This window comes from Peromyscus californicus, unplaced genomic scaffold (genome assembly GCF_007827085.1).
Source record: "Peromyscus californicus insignis strain IS unplaced genomic scaffold, ASM782708v3 Scaffold_11__1_contigs__length_118956290, whole genome shotgun sequence".
In the NCBI taxonomy this organism is placed as follows: domain Eukaryota; kingdom Metazoa; phylum Chordata; class Mammalia; order Rodentia; family Cricetidae; genus Peromyscus; species Peromyscus californicus.
Genome location: NW_026294402.1, coordinates 67,235,316 through 67,258,735, shown reverse-complemented (window position 1 = coordinate 67,258,735; position 23,420 = coordinate 67,235,316). Strand labels below are relative to the sequence as shown.

The window sequence follows — 23,420 nt, the reverse complement described above, 5'->3', positions numbered from 1 at the left end:
GAGGCTCACAACCACCTGTAAAACCAGTTTCAGAGGAGCAGAAACCATCTTCTGGCCTCTGCAGGTACCAAGTATGAACATGGTGCATAGAAATATGAGGGTAAAACATCCATACACATAATATATTAATTTTTTGAATGTGAAAATAGGTCACACTGTCTCCCCTGAAATTCTAACATACTGTGCATTCCACCTACAGGCTGCACTGGTAACACAAACTAAAAACCCCAATTAGTTCTTCCTGACTGGTCGTTTTAAGGTCATTTCACCTGACATTGAGGCTCCAACTAGTCTCTGACTCTCGGCTGTCCTAAGATATTTTCTGTGAAGCACTTCAGCTGGTTACAGACATGTTATCTCATCTCAATTTTACAACTTGAATAATTAGATGCTATAATTACCATCTCTTTAGCTAATATTAGCTTAATAGTCTACCAAAGACAAAGCTGGTAAGGGTCAAAATTAGATTTTAAATAAAGCCCATATTCAGTGCATTAATTCATATCATGACAGCCCAAGCTACATGGTTACAACTCACCTCATATACAGTTGAACTCAACTTCCTTCAGTATTTGAGTAAGAAAAGTAAGAAGACTATGTATTGATGTAAAGCATTCCAGTGCTTTAAAATTACTAAAAATTGAAGGGGGTTGATGAGATAGTTTAGCAAGGAAGAGCATTTGCCATGCAAAGCTGATGACCTAAAGTCAACCCCTGGAACCCACAACAGAAGGAGAAAACCAACTTCTGAAAGTTGTCCTCTGACCTCTACATATGTGCTATAGTATTTGTGCATGCAAACACACACAATAATACATAAAATTAAAAAAAAAAACTTGTATTATTTACTTTCCTATATATGTTTTTTTGTTGTTGTTGTTGTTTGTTTTTTGGTTTTTTGAGACAGGGTTTCTTTGTATAGCCTTGGTTTTCCTGGAACTCACTCTGTAGACCAAGCTGGCCTGGAACTTACAGAGATCCACCTGCCTTTGCCTCGAAGTGCTGGGATTAAAGGTGTACACCACCATCACTGTGCTCAAACTTTCCTACATATCTTAGCTGATACTGCAATATTCAACTATTGGAAAGCTTTATTTTTGTTCTCATCACACAATGCAAATGTACTTCATCTGGTCCCCATCTGTCACTACTACAATGAACTTACCATGAGTACTATGACATTCCTCTGACCTAATGATAACACAACCCTGAGACATCTGGTCACAACAAAACACTGGGTTAATTAAAAAGATATAGCAAACCACAATGACAAAGCACTTTGTATCTATTAGAATGCCTGTAATATCAATTCTTGGCCTTTTGGCTAATTTCAAGTGTAGAATGCCTGTAATAAAAAATAAGTAACAGCCGGGCGGTGGTGGCGCACGCCTTTAATCCCAGCACTCGGGAGGCAGAGCCAGGCGGATCTCTGTGAGTTCGAGGCCAGCCTGGGCTACCAAGTGAGTTCCAGGAAAAGGCGCAAAGCTACACAGAGAAACCCTGTCTCGAAAAACAAAAAAAACAAAAAAAACAAAAAAAAAAAAAAAAAGTAACAAGTGCTAGGAATGATAGAGAAAACTGTAACTCTTATACAGTACTAGTGAGTATGTAAAATAATGAAACTATGATGAAAACAATCTATCAGTTTCTCAAAGGCTTACCAGGGAATGAGAATGTAACCAAGCAAACCTAATCCTATTTACACACAAAAGAGAAATGGGTGTTTGTGAAACTTTATACAGAGCATCATATCTATAATGACCTCAAAATACAAAACTAACCAAATGAATAACCTATGCTATATCCATAAAGTTAAATAAAATACTACTCATCAATTTAAGTAAGTACTGCTTTATTCTACACCATGGAAGAACCTTGATAGGCAGTCACTAATGACCACCCCTTTATTTACAAAACACTCAGAATGGAGGAGTTTATACCAACACAAAGTACATTTACAGTTGCTTGGGGATGGGCAGAACTGAAAGGAAATTGGAATGATTACTAATAAATAGGATCAGTTTTTTTTTTTTTTTTTTTTTGGTTTTTCGAGACAGGGTTTCTCTGTGTAGCTTTGTGCCTTTCCTGGAACTCACTTGGTAGCCCAGGCTGGCCTCGAACTCACAGAGATCCGCCTGGCTCTGCCTCCCGAGTGCTGGGATTAAAGGCGTGCGCCACCACCGCCCGGCTGGGATCAGTTTTTAAGTACTGAAAATGTACACATAATTATGATGACTGATAAACAACATATTAAAATTTATTAAGATTATTGTTAAACACATGAAGAATATGGCATGTGTAATGCTTAATCTTGATTATTAATCTGAAAGGTTTAAGAAAACAGCCAGGCGGATCTCTGTGAGTTCAAGGCCAGCCTGGTCTACAGAGTGAGTTCCAGGACAGGAACCAAAACTACACAGAGAAACCCTGTCTTAGAAAACCAAAAAGGAAAAAAAAAAAAAGAAAGAAAGAAAGAAAAGAAAACAAACGAACAAATGAACAAACCTCCGGCATCTCTGTGAGGGAGTTTCTAGGTTAAGTGAACTCGGATGACCCACTTCTAAATATAGATATACTATCCCACAGGTTGGATCTTGGACAGAATAAAAAGGAAGGAGCCAAGTGGTAGTACTCATCAGACTCTGCTTCCTGACTGCAGACACAATGTAACCAGTCACTCCACCTCCCCATGACAAACTGTACCTTCAAATTGAGTCAAAAATAAACCCTTCCTTCTTTAAGGTGTTACAGGTGTTCATATCATAGCAACAGGAAAGTAACTAATACAGTATGTGAATTCTAGCTTTAAAAAGTTACCACATAAGGCAAAAGTTACAATCATTGTTCAACAGAAAGACTTTACAGAAGTCACTCATTTACCTGAGATTTTCTGAATGCTTCTTAAATATACAAAACCTTTTACTTGGACGGTTACTATGAAAGCTGGAAAGACAAAAATGATCACAATACTTTTACTGGACAGAAAGTCACACTGATTTATAAATACATTTAAAGCCTATACTTAAGGTTCTATTTTTAAACAAAATAGCATGATGAGAATACCACTTTCATTTCTGTTTAAGTCATTATCGCCCCTTCCTCTCAAGATGGGACCTTTATACACTGGTCTCAAATTTATGGGCCAAGGGCGTTTCCTACTTTGACCTCTGAGTAACTGGAACTAAAGGTGTGTACCACCATGTGTGACTATAACCTTTGTTTCACTTTAAATTTTTATTTTAGTTTATGTATATGGACATTTGGCCCATGTGTATGTTTGTAAAGTATGTGTGTGCCTGTTGCCCATGGAGGGTTGTAACTGCCGCATGGATACTGGGAACAGAATCCTAGCATTCTGAAAGAGCAGTGAGTGCTCCTAACTGCTGAGATGTCGTCCCAATAATGTGGGTGACATCCTTGTGTTTTCTCTATGGACATCTATTTTCACTAATCATATTCCCAATCAATACCTCATTGTTATAGAAAAAGGGAAATAAAAAAGTACAGATCATTAAACTAAATTTTTTTCTATTAAACATTGAAAACAATTTTAAGTTTCTGCTAATGATATATTTTCACTATAATATGAATGATTATCAGTAATAATTTACCACTTTGAAGTCTTAGCATGCTTACATAGATGGAAGAATATTCAAATGAATTTCAAAAAATTTAGAAGATACAGAAGTAATTACTACTTGAACTTAAGGATACTGTTTATATTTTTAAAGTCAAACATTTCAATAGATATCTTTGAGATTTACCAGCAGCAGTTTAAAAAACAAAATGAAAATAAGGCCTTCTAAGTTAAAATGATGCCTCCTCTCTACACAGAACAGAAAAGGTCACTAACTACACTTTTAGCCCCATGATCACAGGTCTTATATGTTCTTTAACTCTGTCTTGTACTAGAAGCCAGGGCTCATTTAGCACAGTTATTTCTAAAAGTGAAGTCACACACAACAGTACCAGCATCACCTGAGTACTTATCTAGAAATGTAAAGTCTCAGGTTACCCACAAACCTACTGAATTAATCTCTGGCAGTAGGGGCTTTAACAAAGTTTGATTATAATGCACACTCAGGTAAATGGTTATATATAAAATAGGCTGTGTATACAGAAAAACAACTATTCTGGCTAGCTGCAAACTTGGAAAATATTCTTCAAAGATTTCATATTCTCAGAAGAGTTCAAATGGTTATTTCTTCAATTTGAGTAAAAGTATTAGTAAAGAATTTACGTGTATCTGTATGACAGTATCACAAAAACAGCTTTTTTTTAATATCAGTAAGTTGAGAAGAATCAAAATTATTTTGAAAAATTTGCAAATATGACTGTCCTTTGAGGAACTAGTCTAAGATTCTGTCTGATTCATAAAATACATAAATCAAATATTATCTTTTTTTTTTTTTTTTTTTTTTTTTTTTTTGGTTTTTCGAGACAGGGTTTCTCTGTGTAGCTTTGCGCCTGTCCTGGAACTCACTTGGTAGCCCAGGCTGGCCTCGAACTCACAGAGATCCGCCTGGCTCTGCCTCCCGAGTGCTGGGATTAAAGGCGTGCGCCACCACCGCCCGGCTCAAATAGTATCTTAAAAATAAAATTCAAAAATGATCTTTCTTCAGCTAAGAATACCATTTTTGTTTTATTACCTATTAGGAAAGTGAGATTAAATTACACCTTAAGGTCTTTAAGGTCTTCTGGATGACTTTCAAATATGCCTACAATTTGCATCATTAAAATATTGATAACAATTTTTAAGTTATCTGACCCCCTAGCTACAAATAAAAGAATTTATATTGCCTCTCTTTGTATTATCTAGATTTAAAACAAATTCTACAATTTTGTATATTAATAAAAAAGGGGGGAAAGTCAGATGTGGTGACACACACCTGTAATTCTAGTACTTGGGAGGCTGAAACAAGAGAATTTTAAGTTCAAGGCCCATGTGGGCTAAACAGTGAAACACCTGCCTTAAATTAAAAAAAAATAAAAAAAGGAAAACATGCTGAGAAAGAAAGAAATCAAGCAGAAATAACAGCCTTAAAGAAACTAACAAAAATCTTGGAATAACCATAACAAAGGAACTGAAAGACCTCTCCAATGAAAACTTTGAAACACATAAGCAGCTGAGGAAGAAACCTGAAGATGGAAAGACTTTCCATGCTAATGAATTGGAAAAATTAATATTGTGAAATGGCCATTTTACCAAAAACAATATACAGATTCAATGCAATCCCAATAAAAAATCCCAATACCATTCTTCAGAGAAACTAAAAAAAAAAACAAAAAAAACTTAAGATACATTTGAAAACACAGATAACCACATAGAGTCAAATAATGCTGAACAAAAATAGAAAGGCTGACTGTATCACTATACCCTCATCCATGCTCCTGTGTACAACCTTAGTACACCCCTAATACACCCATGCATGTGTGTGTGCATACACACACACACACAATAATTAAGATTTTCTATTATGAAGTAAGAGTGGTATGAATGACACATTTCAGAACTGAACATAATATAAAGAAAGGGGAAAGGAGAATAGATTCAAAGTGATGTTGTTCTTTATGACAATGAACATGACCAAAGAGTAAATGAGAAAACAAAATAGGACTGAAAATAATGACCCTGATGATAACAGAGACAACAGAGCTTAACAGAGACTGCACACCACAGGTTCATAGGCATTCAAAGGAATGATGCACAGGCAGGTATTCAAATGGTTCTAGTAGGTGAGAAAGAGGACTTCAACACTGATGCCAGCGCAGGGACTGTATACGATAGGGCACCAGGAGGCCAGGCTGGTCACCAAGGACAGAGAACTGGGAAAAGCACTGAAGCCACCTTCAAGGTAGGATGACACTTGAAAGCAATATCTGGCAATAATCAAAAAGCAACAAGAAAGCCAGACTATGACTTAAACTCAGTTATACATGAATTTTATCCAAAAAACCTCAGAACAGTATCATTTTGGATAAGCAATATATCAGGTTTATTTATATGGAGACAACCATGACTGTTCTTTAAAAATAAAAATCCATGGTGCTTCTTTCTCTTCAGAGGACCCAGGTTAGGTTCCCAATACCCATAAAGGCAGCTCACAACTGCCTATAACTCTAGTTCCAGACACCCTCTCTGGTAACCACAGGCACCATATACAAGTGACATACACTGACAAAGACAAACACACATATGCATAAATAAAAACACAATCTTAAAAGATACATACTTTAAAAATCTACCCAGAAAGAAGAATGAGTTCAATAACAGTAATATCCAAATGCGACTCCTGAGAATTCATCTATCAGAGCACAAATGACAGGCGCAGAACGGATACACTATTGGAAAGAATGCCAACAGTGGCATCGTGACATTCACTGAACAGAGGTAAGCACATAACGCTTCAGAGATGGACACATGGCTGACAGACAAATGAACTACAGAGAAAGATGTCAGGGAACAAACCCAATGAAGTTCCTAGCATCACTGAAAATTCTCAAGTCTCTGACTGCTTTGAGGAGGACAGTCACAAGAGTACATGGATTTGTCAGTTAAACATACTTAAAACATTTAAATTTATGTTTGAAAATAACCATTTTAAACATTTTCAGGGAATTCATACAGTAATTTCTTGATTTGCTTTGTTATAACAGAAAAGACTACTAGGTTTCTAATACAGACAATTTGTTTTGTCTATATTAGAACAAAACAAAAGCTTCGTCAATTGTAATTATAATAGGCAAAACACTGACTGAACTCATCTTACCTCATCATATGATTTACATAGGCTTTGCTACAGCTAGTGTTGTATCTGCAAAAACTACAGTGGACATATGTAGGAAAATGGTTTGCAAAATCTTTTATTTCAGAACAACACTCAATACACTCGTGAACACCTCGACGTAACCTTGTGGAGACATAAAAAAGATATTTTAAAACAAAAATAGTCAGAGAGGGCTATTACTAAACATATTGTTGCTATACTGAGTTTAAACTGGGAGTGTCTACCAGGAGTACAGCATTACCTTAAGTTCCTCAGTGCTGTATTCACTTGGCTTTTTCTATTACTATTAGCCACCGTGCTCTGTCTCTTCTGCGTGGTACAGACTTTGGACTTGTTCTTAGATTTACTTCCATTAGGCTTGCTTTCGTTAGGTTTACTGGAGTCAGATACAGCTGTATTCGGTGTACTTGTATTCAATTTAGTGGGGTTTTTAGAAGTGACATTGTCAGTCCTTGAAGGTGAGAGCTGGAGGGTAGAAGTGCTTGCACTGATGAAAGGTGTAGTTGAAGATCCTGACTGAAGAGGTCCAACTGAAGCTCGAATAGTAACCTACAAAAATGAAGAAAATATTTACTTAAAAAAATTAACCACCATATAAAATAAACTCAATCTCAAGTCGTTTTTAAAAAGCACAGATAACTAACTAGGTTTAGTCATCTATTTGCTTTAAATATTCAACCAGTTAAATTAATTCAATTCACTTAAATTATCGATTCACATATTTCAAATTATAATCAGTTGTATGCTTCATATTATAATCAGTTGTATGTTAACGTTGTATTAATTAATAAGATTAATACAAATTGTATGACTCTAAGAAGATCACCTTTCATTGCTATTTTTATGCTCTGATGTAACTAAAAGTAATTTCCAAACACAAGAACCCAAAACTTAAGTAACAAAGACTGAAAAAAGTAACTCTAGAAAGGTCTGTTACCCTTTGAAATTATTAGTATCAAACAAATATCGACTTGTTCTTTCTGGATCACACTGCCTAGGATTTATGCAAGTGGTTGTATCAATTCATCATACTGTAAGGAAAAATAAAACATTTAAAATTCTTTAAAAGAACTAATAAGGCTTATTATTTCCTGTTCAGAAACAACATATTCTGTTACATCTGTTGGTTGACAATGAAAATGCAATCATCTACCAACATTTTCATTAATCATTTGACTATAGTCTCCTCATATCTGAGGGACAGCCAATGATGAAGTCCTATTAACACATGCTTGTGTGATGTGCAAGAACACTAGACCAAGAATCAAAAGACCTGAAGTTAAATCTGCCTTCCTAGCTATATGGCCTTGCAAAAGTAACTGAATCTTAAGCCTTTTCATATCTGTTACAAAGGGTAATACTGGCTTTATGTACATCATTTACGCTGTATGAAGTAAGTAATAAAATATATGAAAAAGTACACTTAGAATTAGGTAATTCTAAGGTGCTAGAAAAACATTTAGTATCATTAATATTATTACTATTAATATGGGAAGAAATGAGAGGACTGCACTGCTTACATTAGTATTCTGCATGTGTAGTCCCAGCATGAAATGAATGGACTGCAGGGAAGGATGCTGGCTAGCTCCTCTTGCTCTAAGTCTTCAGAGCATGGCTTTATATTATTTAGTCAATTCAAATAAAAGACATACCCACATTCAAAGGTAAGTACCCAAAGGCAAATATAAATGTTTTGGGGATTGTTTCACTTTGGATTATCCATGCCTCTGTTTTCCCTCCACTGGAGCAAATATTCAAGAGCTGACTGTATATAAAGAAGTCAGAAAAAACAGATGTATATAAGGCAAAAAGGGAACAGAAAATTACAATCATCAATTTACAGTCAGACAAGTGTTTGTTCACAATGCTGTCCAGCAGCAGAATTTGCTTCTTTGAGAGCAGACTCAGCAATAACAACTTCAACAAATATCTGAGAACCTGAAGCATTAGGCACTCTAAAAGATGCTGGAGATACAAAGATAAATGAAAGAGTATGATTCCTGATATCAAATGCCTTGGTGTACAGCTATTAAAACTAATACATATACTACTAACTAGAAAAGCTCAAATAGCCACACAGTATTGAAATAACCCATTGATCAAGGGAGCAGTTTATTCAGTTGCACTTTTTATGAAGGAATACTCCCACCACTAAACTCAAAAAAATGGCTAGATGTGTTTCTAAGCATAAAAGCAGTAAAATGTAAAATTAGTCTTAATAAAAATCAGAAGTCATTTTCTAACGTATTTTGTTCCATAAATAAAACTAGGCAGGAGTTAGTTTTTAGTATACAAATGAAATAATACCACTCATTTGAACATACTTTTGTTCCAGGGGGCAGTCCTTCTAGCTGCTTGGGTTTTACAAATGTTCGGTGATGTTGCGTCTTGTGATCCATTTTCTCCTTGCATGTCAAAAACTGTAATCTGCATTTGGTACAACGATGTATTCCCTTTTTCTATTAGAAAAAAGAAAATAGTTTCTATAGCCACAAATTCTATTCTGAAACTCTTGGTTTTAGTGATACTTTACTACAATAAATAATATCAAAGAATCATCTCATTTCCAACTGGATCTCAAGAGCATCTGTTACACAGCAATCAAACGTGAGAGTTCAAGAAACAGCTCCGTGGTTAAAAGCACTAGCTGACTGGCTGCTCTTCCAGAGGACGTGGGTTTGACTGCTAGCACACAAATGGTGGCTAGCAATTGTCTGTTAACTCCAGTTCCAGGGAACCCAACATCCTTTATGGCCTCCGCATGTGGTGCATAAACATACATGAGAGCAAAACACTGATACATATAAAAAAAATAAATAAATCTTTAAAACAAAATTATGGAAGTTGTATAAACAGGTTCTGATGAGAATCCTAGTCAGGTGTGGTGGGGCACACCTTTCATCCCAACACTCAGAAGGCAGAGGCAGGTGGATCACTGAGTTTGAGGCCAACCTGGTTTACATAGAGAGTGAGTCCTAGGACAGCCAGAGCTACAAAGTGAAACGCTGTCTCAAAAACAAACAACACCACCACCCTAAAGGGAGAATCTTAAAAATTGTGATATGAAATGTCTTTTAGTCATAAGCCAAACATTTAAAGATCTGACACTGTAAAAATTAGTTATTCTATGTTTTTATGTAGAAAAATGTTATTTGGAGGCTGGAGAGATAACTCAGCAGTTAAGTGCTCATACTGCTCTTCCAGAGGACCCAAGTTTAATTCCTACCATGTGCACATACCCACACACATACATCATTTTTTAAATGTTATTTTTAAAATTTTGCTATTTCCCATTGGTCTATACACGGGTAAAATTACCTCTCTAAAACCAAATTTAACTGGCCACTTCTAAGATATGAAAGCAGTGTTATTCAATAAACTTCCTGCATTCAGAAAACATTCTGTGGCTGTGCTGTCCACAATGATTACCGTTAGTCACCCATGATTACTGAGTACAAAGAAGTGGTAACATTAAACGTCTGGGGGAAAAGGCATTACTCTGACCTGCTTATTGCACACTGTATAATTGTACCAAATTAGCACTCCAGAACTAGGTGAAGTATTTGAGCAAATACAATTAAAAGCCTTATAATGAAATAAGAGATTTCTTCAAATCTATTCTCCTTTTAAAAATTAAAACTCAAAGATGAAATAGAGTATCAAGAATAGTATCTCTGTTTATGAAGATTCAATAATAGCTATTCCTCAAATAAAGAATCCAGTGGTCAGGTAAATTGGAGAATGATACATACTATACTTTTTTTTAAGTTCTGAAAAATCCTATTTTAAAAGACAAAACTCTTTAATTTTGTAAACCTGGCATTTGTCAAATTTACCAGTTCCTCAGTATTTGAGGAAAAACCAATGGAACAATGTTGAGAAGATTCTAGAATAGAAGAACTTGCTGGGACTTTTCAAGGATGTGTAGAATCTCAGCCACAACACAGCTGCACCAAAATTTATTGGAAAATTCGACTTTTATATTCTCTACCAAATAAAAACACAAGTTAATTTCATGCTTTATCTAACTGAACCTGACAAACAAGTCAATAACAATGGGAAATATGTGATGTGCAGACTTAATCAAGTGCAAACACACTGAGCTTTGTAGTGAGCTGGCAAAACCTAACCACACCAACAGATCTAGTGTAGACATGGGTTTCTGATTCCAACAAAGGCATTGTGCTAAAGACAGGTTTCAGTGTTGCAGCAACATTTTTAGCTCAAAGGATGGTTTAATTGTTCCAGGAAAAGAACCAATAAGCATCACATCAGAAATCCAAGGAAGGATCCAACAACTACTAAGAGTTCCAGAAACTAAAGCTAGCAGAAGTCATTCAGGAAACAAGCTATGCTCGGGCAGTTCAAATACTGGCTGAGCACTTGTTTCCTCTGACATGTAACTATAAAACATTACTCTAGGTCAACAATGACAACATGTCTTATTAACACCAGGGGTCTGGACAGTGGGGGACACAAGACAAAGAGGAAACAAGATTAAGAGTTCTCTATCTTGAGTCTTTCTCAATTCTAACTCATTTTTCTCCTCCTCTTGAGAGTGCACTTCAAAATCATTCCCATATCTACCAAGACCCTGAGATAGTCAATCTTTCCTGTATTCCATTTCTTGTTATCTTTGAGACTCATCACTATTTACATGCCAAGAATCACTAGAAATGAAGCAAGGAAAGAAGTAGAAGTTTTACAAGTGATTCTGTACACACTAAGAATCATCTGTATATGTGGAACAACTTCACTCCCTTTGAAGAACAAACTTAATATTCTGAGTGATAATCAGGTAACATGAAAAAATAAGAATTATTAAACTCACCTGATGCTTCATGTAATGATGCATATAGGGTGTGGCAATTTTAATAACTTTGAGGCAGAAAGGACATAGCAAATTCTTAGTGTTTTCATGCGATGTTCTAAAATGAGATTCTACATCAGAAAATAATGATGATCTGTAATTGCAAACCTAGAAATAAAAATGTTATGTTAAAATAGAAAATTTGTAACCAATTTGCAACTACAAAGTAACAATGATGAATCTTTTTTTTTTTTTTAATTTTTCAAGACAGTTTCTCTGTGTAGTTTGGTGCCTGTCCTGGATCTCGCTCTGTACACCAGGCTGGCCTCGAATTCACAGAGATCCGCCTGGCTCTGCCACTCGAGTGCTGGGATTAAAGGCATGTGCCACCACCATGCGGCAATGATGAATCATTTGTTAGATTATGTACTACCAATTCAGCTCTGATGCCTATGCATGCAAGAAGCACACTAATGAAGGCACCAAAAATCAGAAAAAGGTGACCCTTCAGAGCTCAAGACTGCTTCCCAAAATAATAGGTACCTTCATTTTTATTAGATCATTCTCTATCGCCCTATTTATCTTGAATTTTGAAGCTCTGAAACCTTCTGGAGGTTTGAGTTCTATAAAATACTTTCTCTCTACATAAAACAGTACTCGCCATCAGATTATAAACACAGCCTCCAAGCTGTGACAGTGGCAATTCGTCTTTCTCGTGCTTTATTATTCCTTCCAATTCTGAAGAAATACTTTTCCCAAGCACTTGACAGAGCTCTGTATAACTAAGCATTTGCACACTGGTCATATGGGTGCATTATTCCCTCTAGGGAAAGGTAAATCCACATTTATTTTTCTGGCAGGGTTCCTCTCTTTCTAGTGCTTAGGAGCAAACAGCAGCCTCTAGCTAAATCTAGTTCACTACCTTCCCCTCATATAATGTATTGGTTATGCCAAGAAACTTTACACTAGTAAATTAAGTAGGAGGGACTTTAATTTTAGCTACCATTTTACCTAAATGGCAAAAAAGACCAATATATTTCACCACACATGAAAATTATATGAAATTCAAAAATCAGAATTCCTAAAGTTTTGTTGGAATACAAACATATCCATTCATTTTCTCACTCTCATTGCTGACTTGCCACAAAGGGAGAGTTGACTGGCTGTGACAGAGACTGTAATCCCTCTAAAACTCAAGTTTACCATTTGGCCCCTTAACTAAAAGAAAAAAAATTCTAATAACTTATCTAATGCTTACAAATCTTAACACCAAAACAACAAAGAGTTAATAACATTGTAAAGCATGGATTACCTGGCAGATGTATGGCATTTCACCAGGTTTATGATTATCCTTCATATGTTGTAAAAGAATCTGTTCAGTTTCAAACGATAGCTCACAGATTTTACAAATGGCTATAAATCGGAGGAAGAAAGTTATTACAACACTTTAACACATAAATAGAAAGGTTCGTTTTGGGTAACAGTATCAACAAGTGTATCAGCAGAAGCAGCAGCAGTCAGAGATCGTGAGCAGTCACACACATACATAGCTCAGGGCAATTCCTCTAATTCCTCGTCTAGCACTACCGCAAATGCATGTTCATCATCCTAATGTCTCAGTACCAAATAACCCGCCTGAATTCATGTAGCTATACCAAGACACACAGCTGTGATTTGAACTGAAGAGGTTGGAGTAAGTTAACTTTTTCAATTTTGCCCCCCAAATTCAAAGTCTGTTTCTTGTTCTTATTTCTGTAACAATTTTCTCAAGATCTGCTCAGCTTCAGCAGTCAAAAGCAGGAGCATTCACACTGAACCGCAGCTGGAACTTACTAGAAAAGTCCAGGAGCGTGTGCGTGCTCTCAATGTGGCACTGCAGCTGGAAGGGGGTGGGGAACTGGCGGTAGCAGTGCTGGCAAGTGGTGTGCTTCTCCCAGCTCTCGCTGCTCTGCTTCTCAAGTTCTAAATGGTGTTTCATGTGGTTCATAAACCTGGAAAGATTGTCAACAGGTGCGAAGATTCCAATTAAAACACTCAAAGAGCCGGGCGGTGGTGGCGCACGCCTTTAATCCCAGCACTCGGGAGGCAGAGCCAGGCGGATCTCTGTGAGTTCGAGGCCAGCCTGGGCTACCAAGTGAGTTCCAGGAAAGGCGCAAAGCTGCACAGAGAAACTCTGTCTCGAAAACCCAAAAAAAAAAAAAAAAAAAAAAAAAAAAAAAAAAAAAAAAAACACTCAAAGAAAATCCCAAACCCCACTATAAATAGTGACCATTACTCAAAATCTGGAGTCTTCAATATCTCTAAAAAAGTGCATGTTTTAAATAATGACCTGAAGTGGCTAAGTAGACCCCTTTTTTCATGTTTGTTTTCAAATGGCAAGTTTTAGTTGACTGTTTTTAGATAAAACAACAGGCTTCTTTGCCATGAGAAGTACTATTAACATTGTAAAATTTAATACTGGAAGAGAATCCTATCAGCAAAAGCAGCTAGTCATGGGAAAAATCCTTTAAGACCTTGAAGATACACAATAAATTCCAGCTACTAGTATTTTTTACTTGTATCTATGTTTTTAAATACATATAATAGCATTTTTTTTTTTTTTTTTGGTTTTTCGAGACAGGGTTTCTCTGTGTAGCTTTGCGCCTTTCCTGGTACTCGCTTTGGAGACCAGGCTGGCCTCGAACTCACAGAGATTCGCCTGCCTCTGCCTCCCGAGTATAATAGCAGTTTTAATGCCAACAATTACAAGAACTTTTCATTTTATTTACTGACACTGTTTACTGTTAGCATAAACTTTAATTTGCAGACTATACCCTTTGGAAGGCAATCTCCATTTTTCAGTTTTACACTTTGCTATTTCAGCATCCCTACAAAGCTTCTTATGAGCAGAACTATAACCCTCAGCTCAGTATGATTTAAATGGGAATACCTATTTAAAGGAACTTACTGAAGCTTTTGGCTGAATTAGAAAGTAGTATCACTTGATCAAATAATTTTTAGACTGGGTCAACTATTAATAAAATTATTCAGTTGGAGGCTCAAAGGAAATGATCATGAAACTATATAATAATGTTATCAATCCAGAGAACAGCCATCATGAAGGCTGTGACATCTATCTTTTTCCTATCTCTAAAGAACATCTCTGCAAAGCAGGTTGTAATACACTTTGAAATGCCCTTTTTTCCTTTGGTTTTAATACTAGCTCTACAAAACCCCACAGAAAACCCTAATCTTGGTTAAATATTTACATATAGGCAAAATACCGCCAGCCAGTAAACTTTCAGCTCACACCTTGAAGCTAAATACACTAAAGTATATTTATATAAAGTAACGCATTAACTAGCTGGTTAATTTCTCTTAATGTTTACCTAAGACCTAACTGGAATGCATAGTTCTTGATCAATGTATGGAAACAGGGGAAAAAGGCAAACTTCTTACAATGACCTGTTTTTAGTGACACCCAACAGGAGACAAAACAGTAATGGAAACCTGTAATAACAAGTCAGGACAGAAATCTTGATGTGTTTCTTACCATTATAGAAATTATAAACAACCGCAAGGCCACAGGCATGGTGACACATACCTATCCTAGCACTTGGGAGCCAAAAGGCAGATGTCTGTGAGTTTTGGGCCTGCCAGGGGTATTTAGCAAGCTTTTATCTCAAAAACAAAAACAAAATAACAAAAAGCTACTTCGCCTTCCCAGATTTCAGAGAGAAAAATTGGGGCAAAATACTATGTGTTTAATTCCTTTGATCATGAGGTATTTACCATTAAGGTTACATTTCCTAATTAATAGTTCTCAATGTTCAGTTTCTGTTCGTTAGTAAAGGTAATAGGCTTAAATTTTCTAAATATTCTAATGATATAAATATATGGAACTAATGTCCTGAAATAATTTCTAGAAAAAGTTACTTTTCATGTTGAATATTAAATGGGCTAATCTTAAAAAACACTCTGTTAAATAAATTGCAGCATGTATTATCATATTTAGCAGGGAATGAAGACAGTGAATCACACTTGTACGCTTTATGACCTATCGCCTAACTGACTCTTGTAATGGTAAGACTATGGAATGGAACTAAGTGGTGGAGCTCTACTTCAATACTGCCTCAGAATTACCTCCAAAGCAGTTTCCCTGTTAAACCACCGGGACCACTAGCTCTTGAAGGAGGTGAAGTAGTGTACTGTAAGAGCTTGGGGAATGTACAAACCATTATCTCAAAGAAACCTGTGAGCATCATTGTAGAGGCAAGCCACAGAAGGCAGAGAAATGAATGAACTCTGGAGCCTAAGAGGTAATTGTTGGTGTACAAAATGCTAATTCCACAAGATCTTTAGCAAATGTAAAAGATGTGTGTATGTTGGTATACAATATCTTCTTTTAATTTGAGAGTTGAGTTTTGTATATGTTTTTATTATATTCTCATCTCTCTCCAACTTTGTCCCACATCCACTCCTGAAGTACAACTAAAAAAAAGTACACTCATGTCTGTAACTTATTTAGAAATGTACATAAAAAGAAAAATCCATTTTTATCAACAGCTTAATTTTAAAAAATCAGATTGTTTAAAAGAAGGATAGAGAAAAATAACAAAACAAGTATAATAAATACGGGTAGAAAAAAGATGGCAAGTGTCCAATGTAAAACTTGAAAATTTTTGATGAATTTATTTTAAAGTTTTTATTAAAAAGAGTAAAAAACTCTTACCTAATAAAAATTTTAGACTATATAACAAATGAAAACTATCATTCAGTATATCTTCTTGTTATTTTCTTTTTTTTAGAAGCATAAATATTTATTTGTAACAAAGGAGTTTGTGTACAGTGTTGAAAATCTGTAACTTCTTGTTAAATTCGCATTTCACCTTTTTAAACAAACATTTAAAATCATTATTTTATACAGATATAGATATGTAAATACAACATTGAGTTCAGTGACCTTCAGCATTTTCCACTTAAATGTTTTTTGTTTTTGTTTTTTTCAACATAAAAACAGGTTATAATTCCAAAGTCCAGAGTTATTTGAATTTGGAAAATATTTTCTCTGTAGAAAATAGTAAAAATGGTAACATTTCCCAATAAGCCCTTTTAAACCAAATGTTAGCTGAATTATACACATAAATATTGATTAGATTCTGGGATACAGAAGACACCTATCTTCACCTGTTCAGAGAGCTATGTTTTACTTAAGTTGTGTAAGTGAGATTCCTATTCATCTTACCCTTCACTGTTTGATTTACGGCAGACATTTTTCTATAGGCTAATCCATAATCTAAAAAGATTTTAGCCTCCCCTCCTGAAAGTACAGCCAGCATATTCTTTCATCAGCTTGACACGTTACAAATTCTTATCAAATAGTGAAATGTTTCACTAAAGCATGCCCAATGATTAGGCAAAACCAAAACTTATTATAAGCCACAGGCATCTTAGGGTGCAACACCAAGCCTGGCAAAGGTGGTATTTTTATAATATATGTCTCTCAAACATTAGAAGTATAAATTCTTAAAATTTAAAACATTTGCCGGGCGGTGGTGGCGCACGCCTTTAATCCCAGCACTCGGGAGGCAGAGCCAGGCGGATCTATGTGAGTTCGAGGCCAGCCTGGACTACCAAGTGAGTTCCAGGAAAGGCGCAAAGCTACACAGAGAAACCCTGTCTCGAAAAACCAAAAAAAAAAAAAAAAAAAATTTAAAACATTTATATATAAAAATTTTTAAGTTCCATTAAGAATGAAATACCTAATTTTTATTTAAATTTGAAATTAAAACAGACATGTCTTCTGTGATTAGTACATCTCTAAAAAGATGACAATTCCCATAAGATATATATTATAAAGATGACAAATATAATCCCAGCACTCGGGAGGCTGAGGCAGGTGGATCTCTGTGAATTCAAAGCCAGCCTGGTTTACAGAGCGAGTTCCAGGACGGGCTCCAAACCTACACAGAGAAACCCTGTCTCGAAAAACAAAACTACAACAACAACAACAAAAGATAAATATAAAATGGAAGATTTCAGCATCAAATAGTAATAGTAAGGAGGAAATCAATCCGGGAACTTTTAAAGAAGTACTTCTAGTATTGTGAAGAAATTATAGTATTCAGAGACATTAGAAAATTAAAAATACACAAATATCTAGAAAACTAATAGATTCATTTTGCTCCAAATTAAACTAATCTTTGTCCTTTCTTAAGCCATATGAAAGAAAGAGAATCAGCAGATTTAAGAGGAGAATATGGAAACACAACAAAAGAGAAAGTCCTGGAATTGCTTCTCTGGAATGGCAAGACAGTGTATGATAAAGACACAATGGTCACAGCTCTCCTATTTCAACTTTTCTTAAGTAAAAATACATATTTACATACCTAATGTTATTTTTGAGAACTTTCAAACAACTGAAGCACTTAAAGGTTGTGTGAGTCTTCTGTTCTTCCTGAACATCTCCTTCATGTTTTCCATAATAAAAGTCATTAACTAACATAATCAATTTTCCTTTCTCTGAATCAATAGTCTTGGCTTCGTTTGCTGTATTTGAAATTTCTATTTTAGACAATCCCCAAAAGTTATTTATCATGTCTGGACAACAATACTAGAAGAGAAAAAAAAAAGATGCCTTATTTATTACAAAATAATAGCAAAAACAATTATGTTTTCAACTAAAGTTAAACCACATAAAACTATGCTTGATAAGACATCTAGGAGAAATAGTGAAATTCTATGGTGGATATTCTAAAAAGTTTAGAAAAGTACACATCTTTTTTAAGTGGATTATTTATTTGTTTAGAGTATGTGTTATGTATGGGCGTGTAAGTGCTACAGTGCACTTGTGGAGGTCAGAGGACAACCTGCGGACGTCGGTTCTTTCCTTCCACCATGTGGGTTCCAGGGATCAAACTCAAGTCGTCAGGTTTGGCGGCAAGCACCTTTAACAGCTGAGCCATCTCGCCAGCCCATAAACATTATCTTAACAAAACAAAAATTTAAAAAGAGATGAAAAAAACCTTAAGACTAGGACTTGGCTATAAACTTTTCCCATGCAATTTGCCTGCTTAGATACATGTTTAATAGTCATTTGTTTCTTAACCAAAAATCATTCATTTCATAACCATGTCAATAATACAGGAGAAAGGTTAGTGTTACATGCTTTGATGTATCAGGCTACATGAAAACTTCCTGCTGGATGGTAGTGGTGCACACCTCTTTAATCCCAGCACTTAGGAGGCAGAGGTCAATCCTGGTCTACAGAGTGAGTTCCAGGACAGCCAAGGATACACACAGAAACCCTGTCTCAAAAAACCAAAAAAGCCACAACTTCCTAAGCCATTGAAAACTAGACTTTTATACAGCTAAACACCATTCCCTAGATTCATGGTACTAAAAAACATTTGGGATACAAAGACAAATGCATCTGGTACATCTTGGAATCCAGAATGCTTAAACATTTGAAGAAGAAATTTACTTCTCAGTAATAAAATCAAGTTGTCACAAACTGGTTGTAGCATGAAATTTTCCATATATGCACTTTGTAAATAAATATATAAGTAATGTATTTATTGTACATGATGTATAGTTGTAGGGCTTTTTTAGTAAGTTTTTCTTCGAGGGCAAACCTAGAAAAATCTACATTAAAAAAATTCAGAAGTGCTTATTAAAATGGCAATTCCTTCCAGGTAGTGGTGGCACACGCCTTTAATCCCAGCACATGGAAGGCTGAGGCAGGTAGATCACAGAGTTCAAGGCCAGCCTGGTCTACAAAGTGAGTTCCAGGATAGCCAGGGCTACAAAGAGAAACCCTGTCTCCAAAAATCCAATGAATAACTAAATGACTGGAAGGAAGGAAGAAAGGGAGGGAGGGAGAGAGAGAAGGAGAGAGATTTTATACACACACACACACGTATATACACACATACATACATATACATATATATATATATATACACAGAGAGAGAGAGAGAGAGAGAGAGAAAGAGAGAGAGAAATTCCTGGGACTACTTCCAACCACCTAAACTGCAATGCCTAAGAAGTTTTATTGGCTTTTTTTTTTTTTGACAAGAAACACAGGTAATTGTTTTATAATGTAAATGTTTCTTAAGTATGCTATTAAATCAGCATCTGAAAATCTTAACACAATTATTCCATGCTATGGTTAAAACACCCACTTCCTCTTTTACCACAAGTGAGTCTCTAGATCATTAGCATTCACGAAACATTCAGTTCAACATGAGGTGCCAGGCCTGTGATAGAAGACAGATGTACAGCATTTTCTGCAAGGTTACATTATTCCTACTACATTTTATTTTCAACTTTTATCTTTTTTTTTTTTTTTTTGGTTTTTCGAGACAGGGTTTCTCTGTGTAGCTTTGCGCCTTTTCCTGGAACTCACTTGGTAGCCCAGGCTGGCCTCGAACTCACAGAGATCCGCCTGGCTCTGCCTCCCGAGTGCTGGGATTAAAGGCGTGCGCCACCACCGCCTGGCCTTCAACTTTTATCTTTTATACTGTGTGTATGTTATGTAAATGCAGGTGTGCACATATGGGTGTGAGCACACTTACATGCACATGTCTATGGAAGCCAAACACCAAGCCTCTTGCCATCCCTCAAGCACCAGCCACCTAGCTTGTACTACAGCAGGAACACCATCCCGACCTTTTTGTTTTGTTTTTTTTTTTTTGAGACAGGGTTTCTCTGTGTAGCTTTGGAGCCTGTCCTGGAACTCAATCTGCAGACCAGGCTGGCCTTGAACTCACAGAGATCTGCCTGCCCCTGTCTCCCAAATGCTGGGATTAAAGGTGTACCCTGACTTTTTTAATGTGGGTTCTGAGATTAGGTACTCCTGTAAGGAGCTGATTGCTTAAACTCTTTTCATAGCCCACTTTTCAATTTCTAAACCCACAAAAGTAAAAACATCAACAACATTTAAAATATATCATGGAAGTAGAAAAAATACTGAGTAAATCTGACTCATAAGAGAGGAACATAACTAACTTACATTTTCAGTTGAGGTTGCACTCATAAACAATTAAAGTAAGTGTTAGCTGGGCATGGTAGCTCACACCTTCAATTCCAGCACTCAGAGAGCAGAGGCAGGTGGATTTCTGTGAGTTCAAGGCCAGTCTGGTCTACAGAGTGAGTTCCAGATCAGCCAGGGCTATATAGTTAGACCTTATTTTGAAGGATATGCATATTAGTATCCTAATAAGATGATCTTTTTCCCTCTGATAAAATGGAACTACAGCCCCCCGACCCAGTTGGTTTTTGTTGTTGTTGCTCTTTTGTTTTCCTTTTTTGAAACAGAGCTGGCTGGTAATTTGCTAAGTAGACCAGTCTGGCCTTGATCTCACAAAGATTTGCCTGTCTCTGCTTCTGAGTGCTGGGATTAAAGGTCCAGCCTTATTTCTAGATTTTTTTCCTGCGGTATGTGTTAACATATATGAACTCAAAATTAGGAAAATCAAGCTATTTCTAAGGACTTTTATAAGACTAGTAGAAATAATGCTACTCCTAATTTTAAGGAAGAAAAGCATGGTATGGAGCAAAACCACTCTACTATAGAAAATCACTCCAGATCCATGGCATGTCAGTGGTAGAGCACTTGCCCAGCATACACAAGGCCCTGGATTCAATCAAAGAAAGACAGGTGTCCGGAGGGAGATTGGAGGAATGAAATTACTTAAAATTTATGTATTATGTATGTGCATCAATGGCATTATTTTAACAGACAAAGCATTATCCTTATTTAAAACCCTCCTATGTGGAAAGAAAATCACAAAAATCACAGGAAAATTGGAATTTATAAAATTCTTTAATGCAGCGTCTTCTAATGTATTATAGGCTAATGTTACGGCCTAAATGTTAGGTCTGGCTTTCAGCGGAAGCCACTCCATGTTCTACTTGGTATGGGATTCTCTTCTGAACCTATGAAAAGACTCACAGAAAGGTGTGGTGCAAGGTTTGTGTTCTCCAAAAATGTCTACTTCACTATTTATGAAAGTTAATGGTCACACTAACATACTCAGAAATTATGATATACATAACAGATGATAAACTACTTGCTATAATATTTTCTATCAGAAGACAGGATCAGAGTTTTAAAGTTAGCACAAAATCCTTGTTCACAATACCTATCCCATAATATTTTAGATTTAGGTGCCCAGGAGAAATAAACAGATGAAAAACACATGACAAGTAAAAACAGACAAGGTATAGTGAAAGGAGTAGGGGATTGTTCTTGAGCAAAATCAAAATATCCTAAAACATTCAAAATGCAAGTACAATGTTAAAAACAAGGATTAAGTTTAGATTTTGGTTTTAATGTCAAAGATAGTAAGATATGGAAGGCACAATACTAGGATCCAAAATCAACTACCCAACTTTATTTGACCATAAAATGACTCTGGCTCTGAGTCCTGTTCTACAGTCTTACACTTATGCCTTCTTTTGATGAGTTAAGCCCTCCTGTAGACATTAAACACCTTCAGTGCTGTAGTTTGTAGTTTAACAAGTTACCAGACACAATTTATACTTCGTTCTTGTCAAGCGAGACAGTTAAAAGTTCCTGTAACTGAAATGTTTATTAAAAGATTTATTTTTATTGTATGTGTATTCTTTGCCTGCGTTTATGTATGTACACATGTGTGAGTCCCCCTAGGGGCCAGACTAGTGTCAGGGTCCTTATGGGACTGGAGTTACACACAGTTCTGAGCAGCTGTGCGGGTGTGGGAACCAAATCCAGGTCCTCTGCAAGAGAGCAAATGCTTTAACCACTGACCTCTCTCTCCAGCCCCTAATCCTTTTTCTTAAAGTGGGTACTAGAACTGGAACTTTTATAAAGTTTAGTGTAATGTTTTGACTCATGTTTACATTGGGTAATGATCAAGTAACAGTAATAATTATAACCATTACCTTAACTTTTATCATATCCTTATTAGCACATTTAAAAAGCCTTTCCTCTTTTTGATAAAATGTGTTCCTTTTAATTATATTCATCCTACCATGTTATGTTCTTGTACAACCTAAGAACCTCCTATCCAGCTATATAACACAGTATTGTTAACCTCTCCATCCTCTTCTTCCTTAACCTCCTTAGCCTCAAATAAAATATTTTACTTTTTTTAGATCATCGAGTGTTTGTCTTTCTGTACCTAAAGAATTGCCCAATGGTTTTAAAATTACCCTTCCTAAATTTGATTACTGTGTATATATATCCACTATGAAATAGAGATTATATACAAGAATGAAATACATACATTCACATATGAATTATGTTATTTTCAGAAAATGGTATGGGGATCTACTATTTGAATATTATATAACATTTTGGCAATTTCCAATAAAAGTAATCATAAATAATGCTTAAAGATATATATAAAAAAAACAAAAAACAAAAAACAACCCACATTAAGGACAGAGGTCACCAATCTCTCCAAGTGCAAAAGTGTCCTGATCAGTTTTTTGTAAACTTGACACAAACTAGAGTCATCTGGGAAAAGGGAACCTCAGTTGAGAAAATGCCTCAATCACATTGACTATAGACAAGTCTGTGAGGCAATTTTTTTTTATTAATGCCTGATGTGAGAGGGGCTAGTCAACTAGGGTCAGTGCCATACCTGTGCAAGCAGTCCTGTGTTGTATAAGAAAGCCAGCTGAGCAAACCATGAGAGGCAAGCCAGTAAGCAGCATTCTTCCAAGGACTCTGCTTCAGTTCCTGCCTCCAGGTTCCTGCCTTGAGTTCCTGCCCTGACTTCCCTTCATGATGCACTGACTGTAAGCTGACATAAAACCTTTCCTTTCTACATTGCTTTTGGTTATGATGTTTCTAT

General features: G+C 36.0%; 1 protein-coding gene across 4 annotated transcripts in view; it reads right to left on the bottom strand.

The window, feature by feature from the left end:
• The window catches only part of Znf280d (zinc finger protein 280D), an 88,220-nt gene that overhangs the window by 26,882 nt on the left and 37,918 nt on the right, over nucleotides 1–23,420 (bottom strand). For 3 of the 4 annotated variants that reach the window (XM_052713913.1, XM_052713902.1, XM_052713931.1), the window contains 8 exons: nucleotides 17,967–18,190; nucleotides 13,432–13,589; nucleotides 12,911–13,011; nucleotides 11,620–11,766; nucleotides 9,113–9,247; nucleotides 7,030–7,337; nucleotides 6,771–6,911; nucleotides 2,881–2,943 (listed from right to left, as the gene is read on the bottom strand). In XM_052713913.1, coding sequence (XP_052569873.1) covers nucleotides 2,881–2,943; nucleotides 6,771–6,911; nucleotides 7,030–7,337; nucleotides 9,113–9,247; nucleotides 11,620–11,766; nucleotides 12,911–13,011; nucleotides 13,432–13,589; nucleotides 17,967–18,190 — 1,277 coding nt within the window. The remainder of the gene's footprint in view (nucleotides 1–2,880; nucleotides 2,944–6,770; nucleotides 6,912–7,029; nucleotides 7,338–9,112; nucleotides 9,248–11,619; nucleotides 11,767–12,910; nucleotides 13,012–13,431; nucleotides 13,590–17,966; nucleotides 18,191–23,420) is intronic. The other variant, XM_052713924.1, reaches the window with a different exon arrangement.